General features: G+C 37.0%; 1 protein-coding gene across 5 annotated transcripts in view; it reads left to right on the forward strand.

The window, feature by feature from the left end:
* The window catches only part of TLL1 (tolloid like 1), a 253,182-nt gene that overhangs the window by 177,178 nt on the left and 49,380 nt on the right, over positions 1 to 26,624 (forward strand). For all 5 annotated transcript variants that reach the window (XM_049864900.1, XM_049864901.1, XM_049864902.1 and 2 more), the window contains 6 exons: positions 465 to 567; positions 3,347 to 3,463; positions 4,897 to 5,042; positions 20,771 to 20,966; positions 23,271 to 23,396; positions 25,888 to 26,048. In XM_049864900.1, the coding sequence (XP_049720857.1) occupies positions 465 to 567; positions 3,347 to 3,463; positions 4,897 to 5,042; positions 20,771 to 20,966; positions 23,271 to 23,396; positions 25,888 to 26,048 (849 nt within the window). The remainder of the gene's footprint in view (positions 1 to 464; positions 568 to 3,346; positions 3,464 to 4,896; positions 5,043 to 20,770; positions 20,967 to 23,270; positions 23,397 to 25,887; positions 26,049 to 26,624) is intronic.

Consider the following 26,624-nt stretch of genomic DNA (forward strand, 5'->3'; position numbering starts at 1 on the left):
TTTTTAGAATATGGCATATGGTGGTTATTTTTAACATAATTATGGATGTCTGGTCGTCTTTGAAATAAACTATTAAAAAGAAGACATTCATGGGAAAATCAGAGTTTTTCTCAGTTTAAGTTATATTTATCTGAGCACAATTAAAAATAAACTATTTGAATAAAGATTTTTTTACTCACAGTTGTTCACATTAACTTTACAGAAACCACAGGTTAATGGCTACGATGTTTATTTGTTCGACGATTAATATCATATTTCTGTATTGTTAATAACTAATGAGAAAGAGACGTCGTTTTTTGGTGTTTGTTATTAAGAAAAAATAGTTGGATCATACTAATATAGAAAAAAAAGAAAGACTTACCAGTGAATCCATTTTCAGCATAGTCCTGGGTTGCTTGCCTGAAGGAGACAAATACCGTGTGCTGTTATAATCATTTTTTACTCTGTGTCGTGTTGTTTGGCAGATTGTTTTAAATTTTACCACAATGGACCTGTACAAGAGTAGTTTGTGCTGGTATGACTACATTGAAGTAAGAGATGGGTACTGGAGAAAATCACCTCTCCTTGGTAAGAGATTATTGACTTTCTTATGTGGCTCCAGATATATAGAGTTCCCGGTCTAAAGACAATCGATTCTTTCAAGAGTCATTTTCGAGTTAAAAACGTGTGACCAAAAATTGTGTTTACTTTTTTCAACCATAGTAAAAATGCTTAAAAAATAAATAAATACATAGATTGTGTGATTAGTTGATTTAAACTAGCTTTCCACAGAACAATAAATGAAAATGTAGACACTTGGATTTGAATATAATGATTGAGAGTAGCTCTGCCATGCGTTATGCTTGTAGTGACTCCTCACAATGTTTCCGTTTAAAAATCATCACTTTGATGAGACAACCAGATAAATCATGTTTGCGGGTTGTTGTTTGTTTGCTAACACAGCAGAGTGTGAGAGGTTAGGCTCCTGTTAGTAGCTGACTTCCCGTGACAAGTATATTAGCCCCTACTGTAGATGTCACAGTTTTGCTTCTGAAAGAGTTGCTTGTAGTTGGAGTCATAAATTGTAGCTCAGACTCGGTGCACACGAGTCGGCTGCCAACGTTTAACCACAGACCACGCCATTAACTCGCATGAGACAGTTTACTGTTGCCGTCTGTTTTACTTAAAGGTGAGAGCTGTTTGGAGCATGTAAGCATCCAATCTATATTAACTTTTCTGTTGTTGTTGAGATCATGACTTTTCATTTACATTTGGAAGTAGCTCTGCTCAGTTGTATTTGTGTACCATACAGGTCCTTTTCTTTACATCGACAACCTGCTGAATGGACACTATTTTAATCGAATGTGACAGCATTCTTAGTGAATCCAAGAGATCTGTTGTTGTTGTTAGGTGCCATCGAGTTGGTTCCGACTTATAGTAACCCAACAGGACAGAGTAGAACTGCTCCATAGGGTTTCCAAGGAGCAGCTGGTGGATTTGAATTGCCGACCTTTTGGTTAGCGAGCAAGTTCTTAACCACTGCACCACCAAGACTCCAACAGCATCCTTAGTAAACCCAAAAGATCTGTAGAAATATTTACAAATGGGGGAGGGAGGGGAAACTGCACCTATTTGAAGCCTGGTTGAGGAAAGTATTGTCTTGAACTTTGTAGTTTCTTGCCTAGATGAAATAATTTGCAATATATGTATGTATATTCCAAGAAAACGTTTCATTAAACTCGTAGAGCAGAATCACATCTAAAGCTAAAATTTTGGAGAATATTTTATTTTTGAGCACCATCAACGTTCCATGGTTCAGGACTATCATGGCCCATCAGGCTGGTTCTGTCTGATCATGGCTTTCATGTCCACTGCTTTTCCCACTGTTTCCACTACAAGATAGTGTCGCCCCCAGAGTGGCAGCATCTAGCAATCACCTGAAGCGTTGTTAGAACTGTAGAAACAGGTCCCACTCCATACCCTCTAAGTTAGAGCCTGCATTTTAAAAAGACATTCCTGCAATTCATGTACTTGGGGTTTCAGACGCACTTGTCTGTGCTATGTGCCCCTAACCTACTTTGCAATTTAGGAAGACATGTCTCCACTTGTTAGCAATTAGTTCAAATTTGTTTCATTCAAGTTGACTACCATTTTACTAAATCTATGTATACCGTCATTGCCAAAGGCACACAAAAATGAATGATGATGCACTATTGTTCGTAGAACTATTTCAGATGCATTGTCCTATTTAACCCTTTTGTCATCATTGAATTCTTAGCATACAGTGGCAGACTTTTAGTAAGTAATATATATTTACGGAAGGAAGGGGGAAGAAAGGAAAGAATAACAGATATTATCATACCCATTTGCTGTTGATAACACAATTAGAAAAAAATCTCAACTCATACTTGTATCTTCTGATACTGTTGTTATCCTGTCTACTACACTACAGCTGTTGTTGGCTGCCGTCAAATCGATTCTGTCTTGTAACGACCCCAGGTGGCAGAGTAGAAGTTCCTCTTATGGTTTTCTTGGCTATAATATTTACAGGAGCAGAATGTCATGTCTTTTTCTTGCACAGCCACTGGCTAGATTTGAACTGCCAACCTTTCAGTTAGCAGCCAAGCACTTAAAGGCTACACCACCAGGGCTCCTCACTACACTACAGATTATAGCCTTAGAAATGAGACAGAATGTGTGCAATAATATAAGATACTTGGAGTAGCCTGGAGATTTTCCTGAGGGTTTACCACTAAACTTGACAAACCAAAGAAGTCAATGTTAGGTTGAAAGCATAGTAAGCAAGTTACTCCCCTGCTAATGACCAGACTGCCAGTTTGAGCCAGTCTCTTCGGATGAACTTCACCTACCTTCTTCTGTTCACCCCGCACTTTGATGAGTCATGTCACCTTTTACGAATATGTGTTTTTGATCTATTTCTTAATTTCGCCGGTACATCATTTGGTAAGTCTGAGGATGAAAGGTGCAAATGCTTTATAAATAGATATGAGGAGTTTGTTTTATTTATCCACCCAACCCTGGTGGCATAGTGGTTAAGTGCTATGGCTGCTAACCAAGAGGCCGGCAGTTTGAATCCACCAGGTGCTCCTTGGAAACTATCGGGCAGTTCTACTCTGTCTTGAGTCAGAATCGGGTTGACGGCAGTGGGTTTGGTTTTTTTGTTGTTGTTTTATTCCATAAATATTAAGGCATAAGCAAGGCTCTAGTCACTGGGAATAGAGATATGAACCAAATTTTTTTTTTTTTTTTTAATATATCATTGGTAGCTAGTGTGGAAAGCACTTAAGTACTAAACAGGGTCGTTTTTAGGAGTCTCTCTTTATTGTTTTTTCTTCCTTTTTTTCAGGTAGATTTTGTGGGGACAAACTGCCTGATGTCCTTACTTCTACCGATAGCAGACTGTGGGTTGAGTTTCGCAGCAGCAGCAACTGGGTAGGAAAAGGCTTTGCAGCGGTCTACGAAGGCAAGTCACCTTGAGTTTTACAGATCGCTTCATCTTAGATGTGTTCGCAGAAAAGTCCTCTTACTCAAGTTTATTGGAATCATATAGCAACTATGTTCTAAAATGGTGAAATTTTTGGAAGCTGCATTATGATATTCATATGGGTGATATTAATAAGGATACTCAGTAAATTTTAATTGCAAGAACAATCTCTTTTCTGGTATCAGTGGTATAAAAACCCAAACCAACTCCACGGCCGTCGAGTAAATTCTGACTTAGAGTGACCCTTTAGGGCAGAGTGGAACTGCCCTATAGGGTTTACAAGGAGGGGCTGGTGGATTTGAACTGCTGACTTTTTGATTAGCAGCCTGGCTCTGAACCACTGCTCCACCAGGGCTCCATCAGTGATGCACTATCACACAGACATACTCAGGGATGCGTAAAAAGAATAATTCCCAAATGGCACAAGAGTTCTTATATTTTGGTTGTATTTTCATTGCAATACTAACATATACTATGAAGAAGTTATCACTTTTCTTTGTGTTGATTTTGTTCTCTCTGGTCCTCATACTGCTGAAATATTCTGTTAGGGAGAACTGCACAGAAAGCAATTGTGCACATTTCTGGAGCATGCTTAATCTAAATAAGAGAGTCGACGTTCAAGGAAGAATGTATCAAATGCTTTGTTCTATATATCTCTAAAACCAGGAACTGGCATTGTGCTTCCTAGCTCCTTTCTTGCCAGGTTGTGGGTTGGGAAGACCCCTCCTGCCTTTGCCTCTGGTAGTCCAGGAGTTTAGGTGATTTAGAAAAGAGCAGATTTCTGCTTCCCTTAAACTTCTAAGGAAAGGAAGCATTTCTTTTTGAAGATTAACCATATAACAGTGACGGGGATTATTTGGATGGAGCCACAGATGTTGGCTCCACAGAGGCCTGGCGAGTTCTGTGGAGGGTGAAGCTTCTCTCCTGATCAGCTATTTTACCTGAGGTCAGTGGACCAAAGGAAGAAGTTCACAGAGCAGACTCACATAGAATAGATTTACAAAATCCGTTTGTTGTTATTGTGAGGTGCCGTCAGATTGGTTCCAACTCATAGCCACCCTGTGCACAATAGAATGAGTTGCTGCCCGGCCCTGCGCCAACCTCACAATGGTTGCTACATTTGAGCCCATCCTTAGAGTTTTTTAAAAATTGAAAAAAGAAGTGCCTTTTTTTTTTTTTAAATGCATGAAATAACTGTGGTTAAAAAAGCATCTATTCCTGGAGCTTTTATCTGATATTTGCACTTAAGTGACTAGGTATTTTACCATCTAAATATTTACAACAATACAACCAGCTAACTTTGGCTTTTATAACCAGGTCTGCTTGTACGAATTAAAATATTATCTTAGGAGAAAAGGAAAAAGAAGTGGCACACCAAGGTTTGTTTGTTTACTTATTTTTGCTTTCCTCAGCAATCTGTGGAGGTGAGATACGGAAAAACGAAGGACAGATTCAGTCTCCAAATTATCCTGATGACTACAGACCGATGAAAGAATGTGTGTGGAAAATAACAGTGTCTGAGGACTATTACGTCGGATTGAACTTTCAGGCCTTTGAGGTAAGGTCTTTCTGGAAACCTTCATGGAGCGTATCCTCAATAAATGACAATGACATTTAAAGAAATCCTCATTAAATAAGGAAAGAAACAGAAAATCAGTCTTTTAATCAGCAAAGAAGCAAGGGATCACCTATAAAATGTAACATCAAGAGCTAAAGTGTTTTTTTCCCCCTTCTTTTCCTCTTGTAGACATTTTCAAGCAGATGAAAGTGAGTTTACATTATCTGTGCTATTTGAATTGGAATGTTTGAAGTACTGACAATAGTTTCTTTTGACAAATGCACAGGCTTGTTTCACAAGACTGCTTGAAAGGTCCATTAAATGATAGAACTTTTATTTCTCTTCTAAACCAAGAGGTTAAAAGGTAGACAGTCTTTTGTGGTTAGGAGAAAAGTCCATTTTTCACCATTTTTTACCATGATACGGAAAATTGTTTATATCAAAAATAGGAATGTAAGTGTCCTTTGGAGCTCTCAACCTCATTAGAAATATTTCTCAGGGAAGAGATAAGCACCGATGTTGCTTTATTAGATGAGGGGTCAGAATAAACCACAGCCCAGTCAGAATTCTGGATCAAAGTCAGAGTCCAAAGCTACCAAACTCTGTAACGAGTCATTTTTTGTGGCATGGGAGGAACTGAGCTAACATTAAGGCCAAGAGATGGGGTGAGATTTGTTCAGAACTCCAGAGAATGTTTAAATCAGTGACAGAGTCTAGAAATGAAGAGCCCAAGGTGAAGGGGGCAGGAATAACGAGATAGTCGGGGGTAGGTCCAGGCAAGGGTTAGAAATCCGAGTGCCATTTCTGGAGATCCTTTGCTTCTTCAGTGATTGGAAGTATGACTCCTGTCCAGGTAATCAGAAGGCAGTCGAGAGACCCATGCCCTGCCAGGGTGTACTTGCTGCTGAGTGCAGTGTTCATGGTCACCTCTCTGTCCCCACAAGAGGAGCCCCAGGGGTAAACAGACATTGCCCATAACCCCAGAGAATTTTACACCCCTGCCTGCAGGCCTGCACGCTTTGTCTCTTTGTGCTTGTCTCTGTCCCCTTCCGTGAACCATTTAATTCCCCAGACCTATTTCCTTTTGTCATGAAAAAACGTGTCTTTTTTTTCTTTGGTCACATGTTGTATTTTATGTTGCTGACCATTTTGCAGTTTTGGAAACCTTGGTTCTGATATTATTTGGCTCACATTTAAATTCCATTATTTTAATAGACCGATGAGATTTTAAACATTGTTCAGATAGACCAGTTTATTGTTAACAGTACATTAAACTTGGATGGAGGATTTTACCTACTCTATTTTTTTTTTTAACTTTTTAGACCAAACTAATTGAAAAATTATCTGTGCAGTGATGGTATTACCTGTGTTCTGCAGTATTGCAAGAATTAAGCTAGTCTTTCAACACATAATTTAAATTGAATGTTGTATGGAATTCTCCACTATAGAAATGATGTCAGAGAATACATTAATGCCATATATCTAAAAACAGATTCATGAAATTGCTTGCTTAACTGGTTTTGCAGTTGTATTTTCTGACTTGTCTGTATATTAACAGTGATATTCTTAAAAAAAAAACATAGGATAGCGTAGTAACAGATAAGGAACACTTGCATCGCAGGCACATAAAAACCTGTTGCCTTTGAGTTGATTCCGACTCATAGTGACCCTACAGAACAGGGTAAAGCTGCCCCATAGAGTTTCCAAGGAACACCTGGTGGATTTGAACTGCCAACTTTTTGGTTAGCAAACGTAGCTTTTAACCACTATGCCATCAAGGTTTCCACGCCACCATGGTTTAGTAGCCACTACATAAATATCGATTGATTGAATGAATGGATAAATGATCACTTAACTTTGGAACTGAGAAAACGTCATAATTTGTATGACAGTAGATTTTATTATTTTTAGTGTCCTCTTTTTATCTATTAAAATAAACCAAAGAAGCAATTAGTACCGTTTTCCTTCACTTTATTTCCTTGTGTTACCAGCTTTTTTCTTTATATTTTGTGTCTATTTAAATATCTAACATGTTTCTCAACTTAAAATGATGAAAACCGAACTCTTGATTCCCTGTCTTACTCACTCATCCCACTCTTCCTCAGTCTTCCCTATTTCAGTACCTGGGTTGCCAATAACCCAAAGAATGTCCCTAATTCCACTCTTCTGCTAAAGCCCTGCAGCCAACCTGTCAGCATATTTGTTTGTTTTGACTTAAAAATATACCCCACACATGACCACCTTATACCATCTCCTTGGGCACCACCTCTGTTGCCACCACTGCCCCTTCTCTCCAGGTCTACAGGTATCTACTCTTGCTCCACGTATCCCATTCTCCACACAACAGCCAGAGTAATGCTTTTACAATGTAAGTTAGATCATACTATGGTTCTACTTAAAAACTTCCATGGGTTTTCCACCCTAGCTAAAATAAGATCTAGACTCAATTATCTTGGACCTAGGCACTATGAAATTTGATCCCTGCCCAGGCTTCTTACTCCCTCTGTGTTAGCTCCTCTAGTCTCCTTTCTCTTCCTCAAAAATGCCAGGTTCACTCCCACATCACGCCATTCGCCATCGATGTCCCTTTACCTCTAGGTGTTTGCTCCTCTCTCATTTCATCCAGGTCTCAGCTTAATCATCACCTCCTTACAAAGTCCTTGCTTGAAAACTTTATTTAAAATATGTTTTAACCTACATTAGTCTCTAATCCATCACTCTGTTTGATTTTAGTTCGTTGCGTTTACTGCTACTGAAATTTATGTCGTGGATCTTTTCGTGTACATGTTTATTATGTCTCCATCACTAGAATATAATCACCAAAGGGCAGGGATAATTATATAATACTGAGAATCATGGTCTAGCCAAGTTGACACATATTTGATAACGGAAAGGATGAGTTGGTGGATGGATTATATGGGAGGAAGTGTGTGAGTGTATGATGGGTGGGTGGGTACAATTTAATATAGCCTTTCTTTATTGAGGAGCTCTGGTGGCACAGTGGTTAAGAACTTGACTGCTCACCAAAAGGTCGACAGTCTGAATCCACCAGCCGCTCCTTGGAAACCCTATGGGGCAGTTCTACTCTGTCCTATGGAGCTGCTATGAGTTGGAATCCATTTAACTGCAACAGGTTTATTTTTTTGGTTTCTTTATGGAAGGTCCTGAGTTTCCAGGCAGAGAGAGACAAGCTTGTAAGTTAAGGAGGGCTTAAATTATGGAAGACCTGGTATGTTGTGTGGTGAATTTAGACTAAAGATCCCAGGTTCCAGGAAATTAGGAGGAGACAAGGAATTTAGAGATGTCCTAACATACCATCTAAATCTTCTACATAATGAAAGTGAGTCTCTGCTGTGTGCCTAGTATCACGGAGGGGAATGCTAAACCAGCGTTAGGATATAGGTATGTATTTTGGGGGAACCGTAGTTTTTGTAGTGGCATAGTGGTTAAGAGCAACATCTGCTAACCAAAACGCTGGCAGTTCAGACCCACCAGGTGCTCCTTGGAAACTCTATGCAGCAGTTCTACTCTGTCCTATAGGGTCCCTATGAGTAGAAATCGACTTGACGGCAATGGGTTTTTTGGATATATTTTTTATTTGCTCTAGTAGTTATTGTACGAGTTGTTTAATCTAGTCACTTAGTTATCTGTTTATATAAATGTTGTCTTTTTCAAATGGTTTCACTACACATTTTATACTTAGTTATCTAGTGCTGCTGTGACAGAAATACAAGTAGATGGCTTTAACAAATGGAAATTTATTCTCTCACAGTCTAAGAGGTTAGAAGTCAGAATTAAGGGCATCAGCTCCCAGGGAAGGCCTTCTCTGTCAGCTCTGGGGGAAGCTCCTTGTCTCCTTTCAACATCTGTGGGCTGGCATCAATCCATGTGTCTTGGCATCAATCTTCCCAGGGCTCTAGGAGGCTCTCAGCACATTTATATTGAAAATAAATATTAAAAAACAAAAAAAAATCTACCCTCAAAAATTCTCAGTGTTTTGTGGGTTTTTTTTCTGACAAAGCACAGTTTTTAATGTACTGTTATGGACTGAATGGTGTACCCCCAAAACATGTGTTGTAAATCCAAACTGTGTGGATAGAATCCCATTGGGGAATATGGTTTTCTCTTTTATGTTAATGTAGCCCTATCAGGGTAGGTGTGTCTTAAGCCAACCACTTTAGAGGTATAAAGACTAGATTAGTCACAGAAGCAAACAAGTGCAGAGGGGAAGATACAGGCCACAAGAAGATTGTCAAAGACCCTAGAAACAAATGCTGAAAAGAGACAAGGACCTTCTCCCAGAGCCCACAGAGAGAGAAAGCTTTTCCCTAGAGCTGGTGCTCTAAATTTGGACTTCTAGCCTTCTAAACTCTGAGAAGGAGCCCTGGTGGCATAGGGGTTAAGAGCTATAGCTGCTAACCAAAAGGTTGGCAGCTTGAATCCACCAGCCACTCCTTGAAAACCCTATGGGGTAGCTTTGTTCTGTCCTGTAGGGTCGCTATGAATCCTAATCGACTCGACAGCAATGGGTTTGGTTCAGTTTTTTAAACTGTGAGAAAATAGATTTCTGTTTGTTAAAACTATCCACTTGTGGTAGTTTTGTAACAGCAGCACGAGATAACTAATACATATACTGACCCCAGTCTTTTCTTTTTTTAAAAATGGCTATTGTTTTTGTAACTTTTTAATTCCCTATGTTACTATGGCACTGGGTTTTTTTTTTTTATGTTACTATATACCCCTTTCAGATAAAATGGCTTTTATCATAAACTTGTCTATCCTTTTGTTGAAATCTACTGTAAAGAATTTACTAGCTACCCCTCATTTACACCTTTCTGTAAATTTAAGTAATGACTTTATGTTTCCCAGTGGTATTTGGAATTTAATGTAGGGGCAGAAAGGAAATCTGAATAAATGCCTTTGTCATGAATTTCAGGCGTCTTTGAGCAGAAAGGGAAATTATATGGACGATAATGGAGTCTTTCATGATACTTTATTAATTGTACCATTTGGGAAGCTTTTTCTTCTCTACCACTGACAGTATGCATTGCTTTTTAAGACCGATATACTGAAATGAGATTGTATACGAATGTAGATCACACCTGAAATTATTTTGAAGAGCTTCTTCTCTATTTCAGCAGCAGTATTATTTATAAAGAAGCCTCTATCAGTTTTGCCAAGTCAACTTCAACTCATGGTGATCCCATGTGTATCAAAACTTTGCTTCATAGGGTGTTTGGTGGCTGATTCTTCAGAAGTAGGTCACCAGGTCTTTCTCCCAAGGCACTCTTGGGCAGACTTGAACCTCCAACATTTTGGCTAGCAGCAGAGAGCATTAAATTTTTTTTTAATTGTACTTTAGATGAAGGTTTACAGAGCAAACTATTTCTCATTAAACAGTTAGTACACATACTATTTTATGACATTAGTTAACAACCCCATGACATGCCAACGCTCTCCCATCTCGACCTTGGGTTTCCTATTACCAGAGTTCCTGTCCCCTCCTGTCTTCTAGTTCTTGGAGGGCATTAACTTTTTGTACTTCCCAGGGACTCCAAAGAAACGTCTAGTACTACTATGTGAGAACTTTCAGTATGCAGAAATACAGAAGAGAAAAAATTTGAGAGACTGGAAACGTTTGTAGTAACAACTTCAAAGAAATGTCAATAAAGCGGGAAAGAAGTGAAATAAACAAGGAGCTTGCTTATGTTTGAATTGAATTCCCCACGTATATTAATTTAATTGGGGTTAAGTTTTAAGGTGCCCATCAACATTTCTACGCATTCTGATTTGGTGATAACTTTTTTATGAAAACCAGAGATGGCCTTAACCGTTATCACTACAAGCTGCAACACTTTAAACTGTGTTCAAAGGGTTTTTTTTTTTTTTGGTACTTGGTGGATTGCCTGAGAGTAATCTTTCAATTCTTTTAAATATTTTATATTAGTTTAAGATACACTAGTCTTTGTTAATAAATTAAGAAGCCAAGATAAGGAGATATTAATTTATTAACATTTTAAATTAGTTAACACGTTTGCCATGAACTATTTTGGAGTGTTTGGCTAAGAATATATGTCGGTTAATAACTATAAGAGAGAAAATTAAGTAGTTATCCACGAATTACGGTTTAGGCTCTAATTCTACTCCCAAAGATTAGCTCTTGTTAGTTTAAATGAACTTGCCCAAGGTCACACAATTTCATGATTGGTGGCAGTGATTTAAATCAATTCCTTGGCCTGTGCGTTTCTGCGTCCAGCTCCTGGTAGCTAAGAGAGGCATCAATATTCTCTCTCAGCGTTCGATTCTTTCCTTTTATAACTATCTTTTTTGTACATTTGTACTAATTGTTATATGTGTGTTAGTCAGGGGCCATGTCTGTTTTATTCTCCACTGTTTCTAATAAGTGCATATTATGTGGCTATAGCAGGTTTTCCAGTGAAAAATATTTGTATCATGAAGGAAAAAAAAAAAAATGAAGTGGCAATATTTAAATACCCAAAGCACGTGAAACTACCCTAACCGAGACCCCTGATTTCAGTTATGTTCATAAGGTTATACACATTCATTTCCTTTCTCCTTATTTTTGGTGTTATAATTGTCGATATATTTATGTCAGTTAAATATTAAATATGAATTAAGCTAACCATATTATTAAAGACAATAATATATGTGTCAGTCTTTCCCCCTTTTGATTCAAAATTACTTTTGTTGATAATATCATTTGCTAGACTTTATTGCCTTCTGTCTTTAATGATGAATGGTAATTTACATTGCTTTCATTAGTCATACTTTACCATTCTCCCCAAAGCAAAAAATGGCTCTAGCTTTCTTTCCAGTGGACACAATTTTAAGTTATATCCTATTATAATTTATATGTGAATATTTTATCATTTATATAATTAGTTCCTTTATATTTTGAAACTACATTGTAATGATTGTGGGAGAGCTTTTATCAAAACTTATCTAGAAATTTTGAAGTTTTCAGGACTTTTTTTACAAATAACTAGGCAGTGCAGTAGATGCTTTTTTGCAATGTTATATTAGGAAACGTAGTTATAAAACAAAGGCAAAGCACGTGAATGAGTCCTAAGCCTGGGCCTCGTCCCTTCCTCCAGGCCAGCTTTTGTTCAGTATTATAGTGCTCACCCACACACACAGACCACAAAGTTCTGCACCTGGTTTGAGGTTTTAACATGAATGATTAACCACTTTAGATTAAGTTTAATTGATGTTAGTTCTTGCTAAATAGAAATCACACTCACTTATTCTATGGTTCTTCTCTATGCTACGATTAATGGCATGAGCCCCACTTAGTAATGAAATGCAGTGTTAATCACTTCTGGCTAATCTTTTACCAGTCTCTGTGTACTTGTTTTCCTCCTTTGTGTATTTGGATCTACTCCTAAAATCATTTAAATGTCAGTTTCCTAAATAAAAAAAAGAAAACAGTTTAGAGCTACTACCATTTTCATTTTATTCTGTACATAAAAGGTCTTTATTTACATTATATTATATTTCATTATGCAAGGTCTTTATTTACATTATGATAAACTTGCCACATTCATATGTGGTTTATGCTCCGATAACCTTAAAGTCTGTGATAAATCAGCAGCATCGTTATCAAAACATATTAATTATGTGTGTAATTATGCATGACATTGCATTCAGCTCCCAACTCTCTGAACCATGTCCATGCTTTTAACTTGGGAAGAAATTGCTTTTTCCTTTTTGTTTTTATGAATCATTGATTTTGGTATTCTTTTTCTCATGGAGCTTAAGGTTACTGGGATAATATCAGAAGACTTATCTACTTTTTAGCTTCCACCATATTTATTTCTTTTATTTCATATATTAATTGATGCAGTAATTTGATATAGGTGGAGAAAATGTTACACAAGTGACAAAATACCTCGAACTTTCATTTGAGTTCACTTTCACGAATTTGACATAGATGAAGTAGATGTAGGGTAATTACGATTCATTGTCAAAAAGAGCATTTCAAGAGGTATCCTGAAGTACAATGCTGTCAGTGATAAGTTAACATCCCTATACCTACAAGGAAGACCAGTTAATTCCACTGCTATTTAAATTTACACACCAAGCATGAATGCCAAAGATGAAGAAATTGAAGATTTTTATGAACTGCTGCAGTCTGAAATTGATCAAACATGCAATCAAGATGGATTTATAATTATTGGTGATTAGGATACAAAAGGACCCCTGGAAGCACAGTGGTTGAGAGCTCAGCTGCTAACCAAAAGTTTGGCAATTCGAATTCACCAGCCACTCTTTAGAAGCCCTATGGGGTAGTTCTACTCTGTCCTATAGGATTGCTCTGAGTAAGAATCGATTTGATGGCAAATGGTTTTGTTTGTTTGTTTTCGGGGCGGGGGGAGGTTTGGAAACAAAAAAGAAGGATCAGTAGTTAGAAAATACAGGCTTGGTGATAGGAACGGTGTCAGAGATTGCATGACAGAATTCTACAAGACCAATGACTTATTCATCAGAAATACTTTTTTTTCAACAACACAAGGGATGGCTTACACGTGGATTTCACCAGATGGTTTACACAGGAATAATCGACTGCCTCTGTGGAAAGGGACAATGGAGAAGCTCAATATTATCAGTCAAGATAAAGCCAGGGACTACCTACAGAACAGATCATCAATGTCTCATACGCAAGTTCAAGTTGAAGCTAAAGAAAATCAAAGCAAGTCCTAGAGAGCCAAAGTATGACCTTGAATACATCCTTCCTTAATTTAGAGGTCATCTAAACCCAGAATAGTTGTGGGATGATATCAAGGAGGCCATACATGAAGAAAGAAAAAGATCATTAAAAATACATTAAAGAAAGAAAAGACAAAAATGAATTCCAGAAGAGACTCTGAAACTTGATCTTAAGAGTAGCTCAAGCTAACAGAAGAAATGATGGAGTAAAAGAGCTGAACAGAAGATTTGGAATGGCGGCATGAGAAGACAAGGTAAAGTATTGTAATGAAATGTGCAAAGAACTGAAGTTTGAAAACCAGAAGGGAAGATCATGATCAGCATTTCTCAACCTAAAAGAACTAAAGAGAAAACTCAAGCCTTGAGTTGTAATATTGAAGGATTCTACAGGCAAAAATTGAACGATACAGAATCCATCAAAAGAATATGGAAGGAATACACTGAGTCACTGTACCAATATGAACTGGTCAGCGTTCCACCATTTCAGGAGGTAACATATGATCAAGAACCACTGGTACTAAAGGAAGAAGCCCAAGCTGCATCAAGGCACTGCCAAAAACAAGGCTCCAAGAATTGACGGAATACCAATTGAGATGTTTCAAAAAACAGGTGCAACCCTGGAAGCTCTTACTCATCTAGGTCAAGAAATTTGGAAGAAAGCTACTTGGCCAACTGACTTTAAGAGATCCATATTCATGCCTATTCCAAAGAAAGATGATCAAACAATATGTAAATTGTTGAACAATAACATTAATGTCACATTATAGCAAAATTTTACTGAATATAATTCAAAAATAGCTGCAACCGCACATTGACAAGGAATTGACAGCAGTTCAAACCGGATTCAGAAGAGGATGTATAATGAGATATCATTTCTGATGTCAGATGGATCTCTACTGAAAGCAGAGAATGCCAGATAGATGCTTACCTGTGTGTTATCGACTACATGAAGGCATTAGACTGTGCTGATCATAATAAAATATACATTGCAATTCCAGAACACATAATTGTGCTTATATAGAGCCTCTACAGGAATCAAGAGGCAATTACTTGAACAGAACAAGGGATACCGTGTGGTTTAAAATGCTGTGTGCAGCAGTGTTGTACTCTTTCACCTTGTATATTCAATCTGTATGCTGACAGATGATCAGAGCAATTGGGCTATATGAAGAAGAATGGGGCATCAGGATTGCAGGAAGACACATTAGCAACCTGAGATATGCAGGTGATATAACCTTGCTTGCAAAAAGTGAAGAAGAATTTGAAGTACTTACTGATAAAGGTAAAAGACTACAGCCTTCAGTGTGGATTACATCTGAACATAAAGAAAATGAAAATCTTTACAAATGGGGCAATAAGCAACATCTTGACAAATGGCAAACTAATTGAAATTGTCAAGGATTTCGTTCTTCCTGGATCAACTATGAATGTCCAGGGAAGCAACAGTCAAGAAATTAAATTATGTATTGCACTGCGTAAATATGCCCAAAAGATCTCTTTGATATTTTAACAATAAAAGACGCCACTTCCAGGACCAATATGCGCATTACTTAAGCCATGATCTTTTCATTACCTCATATGCATGTGAAAAACGAACAAAAAAACAACCGATACTGTCAACTTGATCTCCTATTCCTAGTGACCCTGTAGGACAGAGTAGAACTGCTCCACAAGTTTTCCAAGGAGCACCTGGTGAATTTGAACTGCTGACCTTTTGATTAGCAGCCAAGCTCTTAAGCACTATGCCACCGGTGCTCCAAGCATGTGAAAGCTGGACAATAAAAAATGAAGACTGAAGAAAAATTGACATTTTTGAATTGTGGTGTTGCTGGAGAATATTGATTGTACCATGCACTGCCAAAAGAAGGAACAAATCTGTCTTGGAAGAAGTACAACCAGAATGCTCCTTAGAAGAAAGGATGGTGAAACCGTGTCTTACATACTTTGGACATGCTGTCAGGAGGGGTGATCAGTCCCTTGAGAAGCACATCATGCTTGGTAAAGTACAGGGCCAGAGAAAAAAGAGGAAGATCCTCAATGAAATGGACTGACAGAAGCTAGAAAAATGGGCTCAAAAATAGCAATGATTATGAGGATGGTGCAGGACACCTCAGTTATTTATAAGGTTGGAACCAACTCAATGGCACCTAACAACAAATTATAATTAATACCAATACAGCAGATTTATCGTGCAGGCATTGAAGTTAATATTAATGCAATTAAACTGGAAAAATATGTAAACAAAGATCTTTCAGGTCATCGATATCCATTATTCTAGTTCTTTTAAATCACAGGAAAAATATATTTTTTTGTTTTTGTTGTTTCATTTTCAGTAGTACCTCTCTTGTTTTCCTCGTTCTTAGTACTGTAATTTTAACAAGCAGTTATCTATTCAAAACAAATAAAGTTTCTTTAATTAACTTTTTAATTTTTATTCTACCATGGCCTACCATATGAAGAAATATATTCTTCTTTGTATCGATAGGCATTTTGCTCCAAGAAGCTTCTTTCTTCATTATGTATTCTTTCCTCTTCTATATCATTTTCTTCTCTTCCAACATGATTTATGAATTAGGAGTGGTTCCTTTTGTGCTTGTCTAAGCAGGTAAGGGTAAGTTAGCTTGCCAAGAGCTTTGAATATATTTCCTACAGTTTTGCCAATAGTTCAGCGTTGCTTATTCTTTTATCAAGCCTTGTACTTTGAGAGCTTTAGCTGTTATTTTACATGTTCCCTTGATTTAAGAATGGCCTTCTTCCGTTTGGAGAACTCTGATTTTAAGGGTTGTATATTAAACAGGAACTGATGGAATATCAATTGAGATGTTTCAACAAATTGATGCAATGCTGAAAGCAGTCACTTACCTCTGCCAAGAAATTTGGAAAACAGCTACCTGGTGAACTGACTGGAAGAGAGCCATATTTGTGCCCATTCTAAAGACAGGTGATCCAACAGAATGCAGACATTATCGAACAATATCATTAATATCACAAGCAAGTCAAATTTTGGTGAAGATAGTTTGAAAATTGTTGCAGCAGTACATCAACAAGGAACTGCCAAAAATTCAAGCCAGATTCAGAAGAGGACATGGAATGACGGATATCATTGCTGATGTCAGATGGATCTTGACTGAAAGCACAGAATACCAGAAAGATGTTTACCTGTGTTTTATTGATTGTGTAAAGGCTTTCGACTATGTGGCTCATAACAAATTATGGATAAAATTGAGAAGAATGGAAATTTCAAATCACTTAATTGTGGTTTTGTGGAACCTGTACATAGAGCAAAAGGCATTCCTTTGAACAGAACAAGGAAATACAGCATGGTTTAAAATCAGGAAAGGTGTGCATCAGGGTTGTATCCTTTCACCCTACTTATTTAATCTGTATGCTGAGCAAATAATCCGAGAAGCTGGACTGCAAGAAGAAGAATGGGGCATCAGGACTGAAGGAAGGCTAATTAACAACCTGCAATATGCAGGTGACACAACCTCGCTTGCTGAAAGTGAAGAGGATTTCAACCACTTATTGATGAAGATCAAAGACTACAGACTTCACTGTTGATTACGTCTCAACATAAAGAAACAAAAATCCTCACAATTGGACCAATAAGCAACATCATGATAAACAGAGAAAATACTGAAGATTTCGTTTTACCTGATTCACAATCAGTTTGAATATACCATGGACTGCCAGACGAACAAACAAATTTGTCTTGGGAGAAGTGCAGCCAGAATGCTCCCTAGAAGCAAGGATGGTGAGACTTCTTCTCATGTACTTCGGACACGTCATCAGGAGGGACCAATCCCTGGAGAAGGACATCATGCTTGGTAAAGTAGAGGATCAGCCAAAAAGAGGAACACCCTTAATGAGATAGATTGACACAGTGGCTGCAACAATGGGCTCAAATATAACAAGGATTGTAAGAATGGTACAGGACAGGGGCAGTTTTTAGTTCTGTTGTATGTAGGATTGCTGAGTTGGAACTGACTCAACAGGACCTAACAACAACAAGAAATATTAAACAGTGAAACTATAGGATATATACCTATATGTCTATCTTTATCTATATGTTCTGATTCGCCTAATCATACCTGGTGACTGCCTGAGTTACCAGTGAAACTGATAAATATACTTCAAAGTCTCTCTCTATTTAACAACTTCAGTTTTAAAAGTGTGTTTTAAAAATGAAGCATTTTTTATATTAAATATTTATCCACCAATTTCCATAGTTTCACCTCCTACTTCTTAAACTGCTTACCTTGCTTCTCTTTATATTTTTCCATAGAAATTATCGCTTTCTAACATTTTATGATTTAATTCTTTACTTTATTTATTGTTCCCTTACTGTCTACCCAGCAGTGACATGTAAGCTCTAGGAGGGCAAGCCGCTTTATTTTGTCAATGGTGCATCCCAAGCAAGGAGAACAGTGCCTGACATAGAGTAGGTACTGAACACTTGTGAATCCTGTTTTGTGAATAAGTGAATCCTGTTTTGTGAATAAGTGAATCCTGTTTTGTGAATAAGTGAATCCTGTTTTGTGATTGAAGAAAAGGAACCAGCAAGTGTAGTATTTAGTTCTACGCAAATTTGTGCTTCAAATATCTTTTTTTTTTCTTGCGTGTCCTCATGCTGAAGCCCTGGTGGCGCAGTGGCTGAGAGCTTGCCTGCTAACCCAAAAGTTCAGCCACTCCTTGGACACCCTGTGGGGACAATTCTCCTCTGTCCTATACAGTGGCTGAGTCAGAATGGACTTGATGGCAACGGATTTGGTTTTTTGGTTTTTGGTCCTTAGGCTACCTAAATTGAATTTTATCACTGTGAATGTATTGATAAATCAGGATATGAAATTCATCAAGCAACCACAAAAGCATTTCCTGCATTCAGGTGGTAGTTCCATGGAATGAATGTACTCCCTGACATCAGTTTTGTAACAATAGAATTCTATAAATTATTGAATTGACTGTTGATAGTTGACATGATACTTTTCCTTTTTTTAATTATAGAGGTCTGTAGTTTGTAGTCAACTTTCTAAAAAGCAGTCGACGTTGCTAAGGCTGCACAGCTAGTGCCCATTTTTTATGACAAAATTTAATGTAGGAATTGTATTTGTAAATTATCTTATAATTTTAAAATAACTTCAGTTAAATTTTGGCTATTTTTTTCTTTTACAGGTGTTATTTTTTACTTTTTTTTAATTGTCCTTTAGATGAAGGTTTACAGAGAAAATTAGCTTCTCATTAAACAATTAATACACTTGGTGTTTTGTGACTTTGGTTGCCAACTCCGAGACCTGTCAACACTCTCCCCTTCTCTACCTTGGATTCCCCATTACCAGCTTTCCTGTCTGCTCCTGCCTTCTAGTTCTTGCCCCTGGATTTGTATGCCTGTTTAGTCTTGTTTTTTTTTCTTAGGGACCTATCTAATCTTTGGCTAAAGGGTGAATCTCAGGAGTGACTTGAGTACTGAGTTAAAAGTGTGTCCAGGGGCCATACTCTGAGGGTTTCTCCAGTGTCTGTTAGACCAGTAAGTCTGTTTTTTTTTTGTGTGTGTGTGTGTGTGAGTTAGAATTTGGTCTGCATTTTTCTCCAGCTCTGTCTGGGACCCCTTACCAGGGTACTGTCAGAAAAGTTGATGGTGGTAGGGGGGCACCATCTAGTTGTGCTGGACTTAGTCTTGTGAAGACTGTGGTAGTTGTGGTCCATTAGTCCTTTGGACTAATCTTTCCCTTGTGTCTTTGGTTTTCTTCATTCTTCCTTGCTCCAGAAGGGTAGGGACCAGTGGAGTATCTTAGATGGCCACTCAAAAGCTTTTAAGACCCTAGACTCTACTTACCAAAGTAGAACATTTCTTTATAAATTATGTTATGCCAGTTGTACTGGATGTCCCCTGAGACCATGGTCCCCAGGCCTCAGCCCAGTAATTTGGTCCCTCAGGGAGTTTGGATGTCTCTATGAAGCTTCCATGACCTTGCCTTGGCTGTGTTGTTTTTTAATGGAAGTTGAGAAACAAAACATAGGTCCATGAACATATGGTTCTACATAAAGTTTCAGAGGTCAATAATCTGACCTAATACTTGCAGTTGGTTGTTAAGAAAAGCAGTTGAGCTCCTCCAGGTTGAGTTAACAGGAGTGTGTTGAGGTATAAGGGTTTATCCAAACCAGGCAATGTTACCTTGAGAAAGGGAAGCCAGTGCTGACTGTACAATATAGTAGTCTTTCTACATACATCTATGCTAATTATGGCTAAAGAATTTCATAGTCTAGGAAGAAATGTAACCCTCTATTATCAGATTTTCTCTTCAAAAAGAGAGATATAATCTAAAATAGTACTGTATTTGTTAATGGAACTGGGTCCAGTATCTCTTTGAATGAAATAATAGTACCATTCATGAACTGTGATTAATTTTTATAATGATGTTTCAGAGCAAATTATACATTGCTTAAACCGTAGTGGCACAGTGGATAAGTTCAGCTTCTGACCAAAAGGTCAGCAGTGAGAATCCACCAGCCGCTCATCGGATACCATATGGGGCAGTTCTACTTTGTCTTTTGGTATTGCTGTGAGGCAGAATCGGCTCGGTGGCAACAGGTTTGGTTTTTGGTTTAAACCATATCTGGCCCTGATTTTTTATGGTAATTAGAATATGTGTATCTTCTTCAGCTCTGTTTACCAAAGAATTGTTATTTGTGTTTTACATTTTTTTTTTTTTTTTCTTTAAGGCAGTTAACGTCTGTTGGTCCTGACTGATGTGGGCACATGAGTTCTTTTTGTTTGTTTGTTTTTTCCTGTCTTCCAGAATAATATATCCTTTATTTGTGTGCATTACAGCTGTCACCTATGTACAGTCATGGGAAATGCTCCTGTTTCATCTAAGTATTCCTTTTGTATTAACATGTCAGTACTATGGGGTTGACTATGGCACTGAGAATACAGAGTAATCTTTCTATAAAAATTTTTATCTAAAAATTTGATATATGCTTACTTATTTCTACTGTTGCAGATTGAGAGACACGACAACTGTGCCTATGACTACCTAGAAGTTCGAGATGGAACCAGCGAAAATAGCCCTCTGATAGGGCGTTTTTGTGGTTACGATAAACCAGAAGATATAAGATCTACTGCCAATACCCTGTGGATGAAGTTTGTTTCGGATGGAACTGTTAACAAAGCCGGATTTGCTGCTACTTTTTTTAAAGGTAAATGTGAAATAATTTACAAGTGTGAGATTTTCTGCGTCAGGGATTAAAGATGGTATTTATGTTTGAGGTAGAGGAGAACTAAAGTATTGAAAGTTGAAGAATGAACTGTTCATAAGGATATTTAGGTGGTTTTTGATGAAAAAAGGTTATTAGTAAAACACTAGAATATGGAACCTTGTAACAAATTGGATCTCTATTAGGATACTCTTCCACCTCCTGTTTTTAACAAAGATTCAAAATAACAAAACATGAAAAGCAATTTGCAAACAGGGAAAAAATATTTGCAATACATGCATTTAATAAAGAATTCATAATCAGAAAAGAGTTTACTGATATGTAGCTCTTTAGTTTATTTCAAGATCACAGATTTTCTAAACCGCTCTTTACAGAATAGTGACCCCCTGCTACATTAAAACAACAACAACAAAAAAACTAAAGCCAGTGCCGTCGAGTCGATTCTGACTCATAGCGACCCTACAGGACAGAGTAGAACTGCCCCATAGAGTTTCCAAGGAGCGCCTGGTGGATTCGAACTGCCGACCCTTTAGAAGTAAATAATTCATGGCCTCCTTAGCAGAATATTCTGATGCATAAAATGTCTTTTTGACAAAGAATTATTACTTATCACCTTTAATTTCAACTGCATAACTGAATTTTTGTTGGTGTTCATGCTCCTTATTTGGTATTTATTACTGAGGTAAAAAGAATGCTATTTTAAGGCACATTAAGTGTGTCATTGTAGAGTAAGACTTTTTAAGGGAGGAGAAAACAAAATTTCCTCTATACTGATTGTTATAAGAAGAACAATGTATTCAGTTGTGCCATGTCACAATTTAGAATGATAAATGTTCATGATCTAAAGTACAGTGGATTTACTGGGAGAGTTACGTAGTATTGACCATATGAATTGAAAAACAGAGTATTTTGGTACTTTTACTACATATAGTAACACTATATGTAGTAAAAGTATTATAGGTAGTAGAATTATTCTTTAAAATATATTCTATAAGTAGTAAGGAGCCCTGGTGGTGCAGAGGTTAAAATGTTCAGCTTCAAATTGAAATGTCAGCAGCTCCATGGAAGAAAGATGTGGCAGTCTGCTTCCGTAAAGATTACAGCCTTGGGAACCCTATGGGGCAGTTCTCCTTTGTCCTATAGCGTCGCTTTGAGTCAGAATAGACTCAATGGCAGTGGTTTTCTTTTTTTTTTAATGTGATAAAAGTATTCTTTAAAATGTACACTATACGTTTTACCTTTTCTTTGTGTGCTGTATTTCACGGTAAAAGAAACATGCTCTCAAGATTATTTCATGTGATAATTACATATTTTGGCTATTAAAATGCCTTTTGTAGATGCGTTATTTCATTTCTTCAGAGGATATTGTTTACTATTTGTCCCACTCATTAGTTTATTCCTGAAGAGTGTGATTATGGAGTACCATGTCATATACATTAAAAATTGTATATTTTTATATGTATTTCATATATTTTTTTCTGTTCTTATTTACAATTAAAATACCATATGTAAAACCCTGGTAGTGTAGTGGTTAAGTGCTACGGCTGCTAACCAAGAGGTCAGCAGTTCAAATCCTCCAGGTGCTCCTTGGAAACTCTATGGGGCAGTTCTACTCCGTCCTATACGGTCGCTATGAGTCGGAACCGACTCGACGGCAGTGGGTTTGTTGTTATATAGTTATAAGAAACATGTTGTTGTTAGGTGCCATTGAGTCAGTTCTGATTCATAGCGACCCTAAACATGGTATTATTATATTTTCTGGATCGAAATGTATATACAAGAGACATTGAATCCTTTTAATTTTTTTAAATTATATTTACAACAATATATTTCTTAATAATGACATTTCCTTAGAGCATTTTTCAGGAAATATCTGGTAAACTAGACTATGAATTAGCAAGTGAAGTTATGGTTTTTCAGTATGTTTTTCTATTACATTCCGAAAAATATCTGGGTTTTACTAATCTCTGTTTGACCAAGAATTCAGACAAAAAAAAAAAAATCACACACTGTATCCATGATCAGGTGATTTTCATTTAGCCATGCCACAGGTTTCTAGTCTTTCTCTTCATTTTTATGCAATTCTTAGTTGGCGGCAACAGAATTTGTGTACACCATTTATAAAAAAAGGGCTTATAAATTGCTGCTGCTTCTTTAATGAAAAAGTCAATTGTTCCAGTTTCATTCAAAGCTACTAAACGTCATCTTTAAATAAATTAAAGGAAAAAAAGTCCCAATATTTAAAAACAAGATACTCTAGTTCTGTGACTATCCCCTTCTTTATAGAGGAAGACGAGTGTGCCAAACCTGATCGTGGAGGCTGTGAGCAACGGTGTCTGAACACCCTGGGCAGTTACCAGTGCGCCTGTGAGCCTGGCTACGAACTGGGACCTGATAAAAGGAGCTGTGAAGGTACTATTTGCTCACGTCCTTCCCTGCTTGGATGTTCCCTTCCCCGTTTCTTTCCTTGGTGTGTTCTCATTCTCTCTCCCTCTTTTTTCCGTTTCTCCTATAATAGCCTCTTTCCTCATCTAGTAAGACTCAATTCATAGTCACAGTCAATGTGAGACCTTGCTTGGATCCCTGTTATAGAATCAGTCCTTTCCTCCTTTGGTTAACAGGGCACTTTGTGCGTGTGTGTGTGTGTGTGTGTGTGTGTTACCATCGAGTCGATTACAACTCATGCAACCCTGTGTGTGTCAGAGTAGAACTGTTCTCCATGGGGTTTTCAATGGCTAATTTTTTGAAATTATATCACCAGCCCTTTCTTCTGAGATGCCTCTGGGTGGACTCCAACCTCCAACCTTTCAAATTATCAGATATATAGAAATAAATATATCTATTTATAAGGAGTCCTAGTTGTGTAGTGATTAACAGTTCGGCTGTTAACTGGAAGGTCAGTGGTTCGAACCCACCAGCTGCTCTGAGGGAGAAAGATGTGGCAACCTACTACTTCTGTCAAGATTATAGCCTTTGGAAACCCTATGGGGCAGGTCTACTCTGTCTTATAAGGTCTGTATGAGTTGGAATCAACTCAATAGCACTGGATTTTGTGTATCTATTTCTATCTCTGTCAATATCTAGCCCCCTGCATATCCATTTAACCATCCATCATTTATTTTTATCTTTTTCTTAGCGTAGTTTATGGGCACATCTGCTTTATTGAAGGGAGAGGACCTGAATTTGACACATCTTTTTATCTCCAGCATCTAGCACGGTCAGAGAAAAAGCAGGAGCTAAATATATGTTGTATGAATAAATGGTTAATTAAACAGCATTTTGTCATGTTTACCTACATTTCCTGTTTACATTACGAGACTGTCTCACATTACATTTTGTTACTATGCCCTATGATCTCTTCCTTCAGAATTTAAAGCTGGCTTTTTTCCATTTCCCCTGCCTCCACCCTATTTATTACAGTCTTCTCCCTCAAACGATGAACAACACAAATTAGGTGATCTTCCTGCATCCAGCCTGTTCCTCCCTTATTTGTCTCTTAAAATTTCTGCCGAATTAATTGCCGTAGAACTTGTAGCCATTTAAATTATTTATATTTATGTATTTAGTAGTTTGATCTCTCTCACTGAAACGTGAGCTCCCTGAAAATTACCACCATGTTCTCTGCTGTATCTGTAATGGGGGGATAATAGATGGTGAAGGTGGGGAAATTATTTGATTCATGGGTAACTGGCACACCTATTGGTGACCTATTAAAAAAAAAATCAGAGACTCCATGTTTCTTCTTAAAAGTAGAACCCTTCTGTTTGGTTTTTAAAAGCCTCCATCCTACCTATTAAACTACTAATCCTCTCCCTATGCTCGAATGAAATAGACACAGTTATGAAGACAATAGAGTATTTTTTTGAAAGAAGACATTGTATGCCAGACAAGTATAAAGTAACAAAGCCATTATTTATGTGTAGCTTCTAGAAAAAAATATTTTACTTTATTTTAATTTACCAAAAATTAAAAGTACTGATATTATTTTTATTATACTTATAAATGAGGCAATATAATGTATATGAACACATATGTATTCATATATACATATAAAGGCGGTTAAAATAAAAACACTAGCTACCTCTAATCTCTAGGAATTATTAATTATGTACAGTATATGTGATTTTTGCTTGGCTTGATTTTAGATACTCTCAGTTTGCTAATTTTACCATTAATTAGAATCTTCCCTAAGTACAGAAACATAGGTATTATCTCTTTTATCTATATTATATTGAAAAGGGAGAAAAATTCAAACCAGTTTCTCAAGTGTTTTTTGGAATAGCAAACATACTGTATATTACCTGCTAGCTAAGGTAACGAAGACTTGAATGTCTTTGAAAGAAGAGTTTGAATAAATAAACAATCGATTTGGGTCTTCTTATTTTTTTTTTTCAGACTATATTGTGCTTTACGTATATATTTTCGTTAATTTCCACAACAACCCTATAGTGTAGCTATTATATAGCCATTTAAAATATAAAACTGAGACCCACTTTTCTTTGTATTGCCAAACTTTAAACTGATCTAAAAAGCCGCAGTACAGTGGTAATTTGCTTATCACATAAACTACAAACTAACCCGTTATAAATTGGATGAAACCCATTGCCGTCAAGTTGATTTTGACTCATAGCAGCCTATAGGACATAGGGTTTCCAAGGCTATAAATCTTTATGGAAGCACACTGCCACATCTTTTTCCCACACAAATTGGATTAGGTAATGAAAATAGTTACATTAAAGGATAAAGAGCTATGAAAGAGAACTCAGAGACTGCAACTTTCTGCGTTTGCAAATCCAGAAGATGGTTGAAATGTAATGCTAAGATGTTTGGGGATCGATGGAAAGGTATTGAGCGGGTGTGATTTTCTTAATGAGGGAATCTTTTTTCTTTTCTTTCCTTCTAGCGGCTTGTGGAGGACTTCTCACCAAACTTAACGGCACCATAACCACTCCGGGCTGGCCCAAGGAATACCCTCCTAATAAAAACTGCATATGGCAAGTGGTTGCACCAACCCAGTATAGAATTTCTGTGAAATTTGAGTTTTTTGAATTAGAAGGCAATGAAGTAAGTGAACAATAAATATAATTTTTTCCTATTGTGTTTTGGTAATTCCAGAGGCAAACTAAAAAGCAAACAAAAAAATGAATGCATTTCAGAATTGTAGTAGTATAGATGTTGTAGAATTTTTTTTTTTTTTTTTTTTTTTTGTCTACTACTCATTTCTGAAACTGCTTACAATTTTTGTTGGGATTGGATAGTATTTTGGACTCTTCCTGGGAGATTGAAATTACCCAGAGGGTGCTTTTTCTCACTGTATTTAATATACACTATTTTCTTGATTTACTAAAGAACTGTGAATTATTTAGGGTCTTTTTTTTTTTTTATGTCACATAGGCTTTTACAGGAAAAACAAACCAAAATCCACTGGTTGAATCATAGCAAAAATATCCATTTGGGTGAAGCTGGTGTATTTTACTTATGGAAATGGTATATTTTCATTATATAAGTAGTTTATTATTATAAAAGTGTTCACGGTTCATAAAAGGAAAGACTGATTTTTTAACTTCAATAAAAAATGCAATTAGTTTTATCTTTCATGAAATATGCAATTTTCTGTCAGGTGACCACTTTTAAACAAGT

This window comes from Elephas maximus, chromosome 21, assembly GCF_024166365.1.
Source record: "Elephas maximus indicus isolate mEleMax1 chromosome 21, mEleMax1 primary haplotype, whole genome shotgun sequence".
NCBI lineage: Eukaryota > Metazoa > Chordata > Mammalia > Proboscidea > Elephantidae > Elephas > Elephas maximus.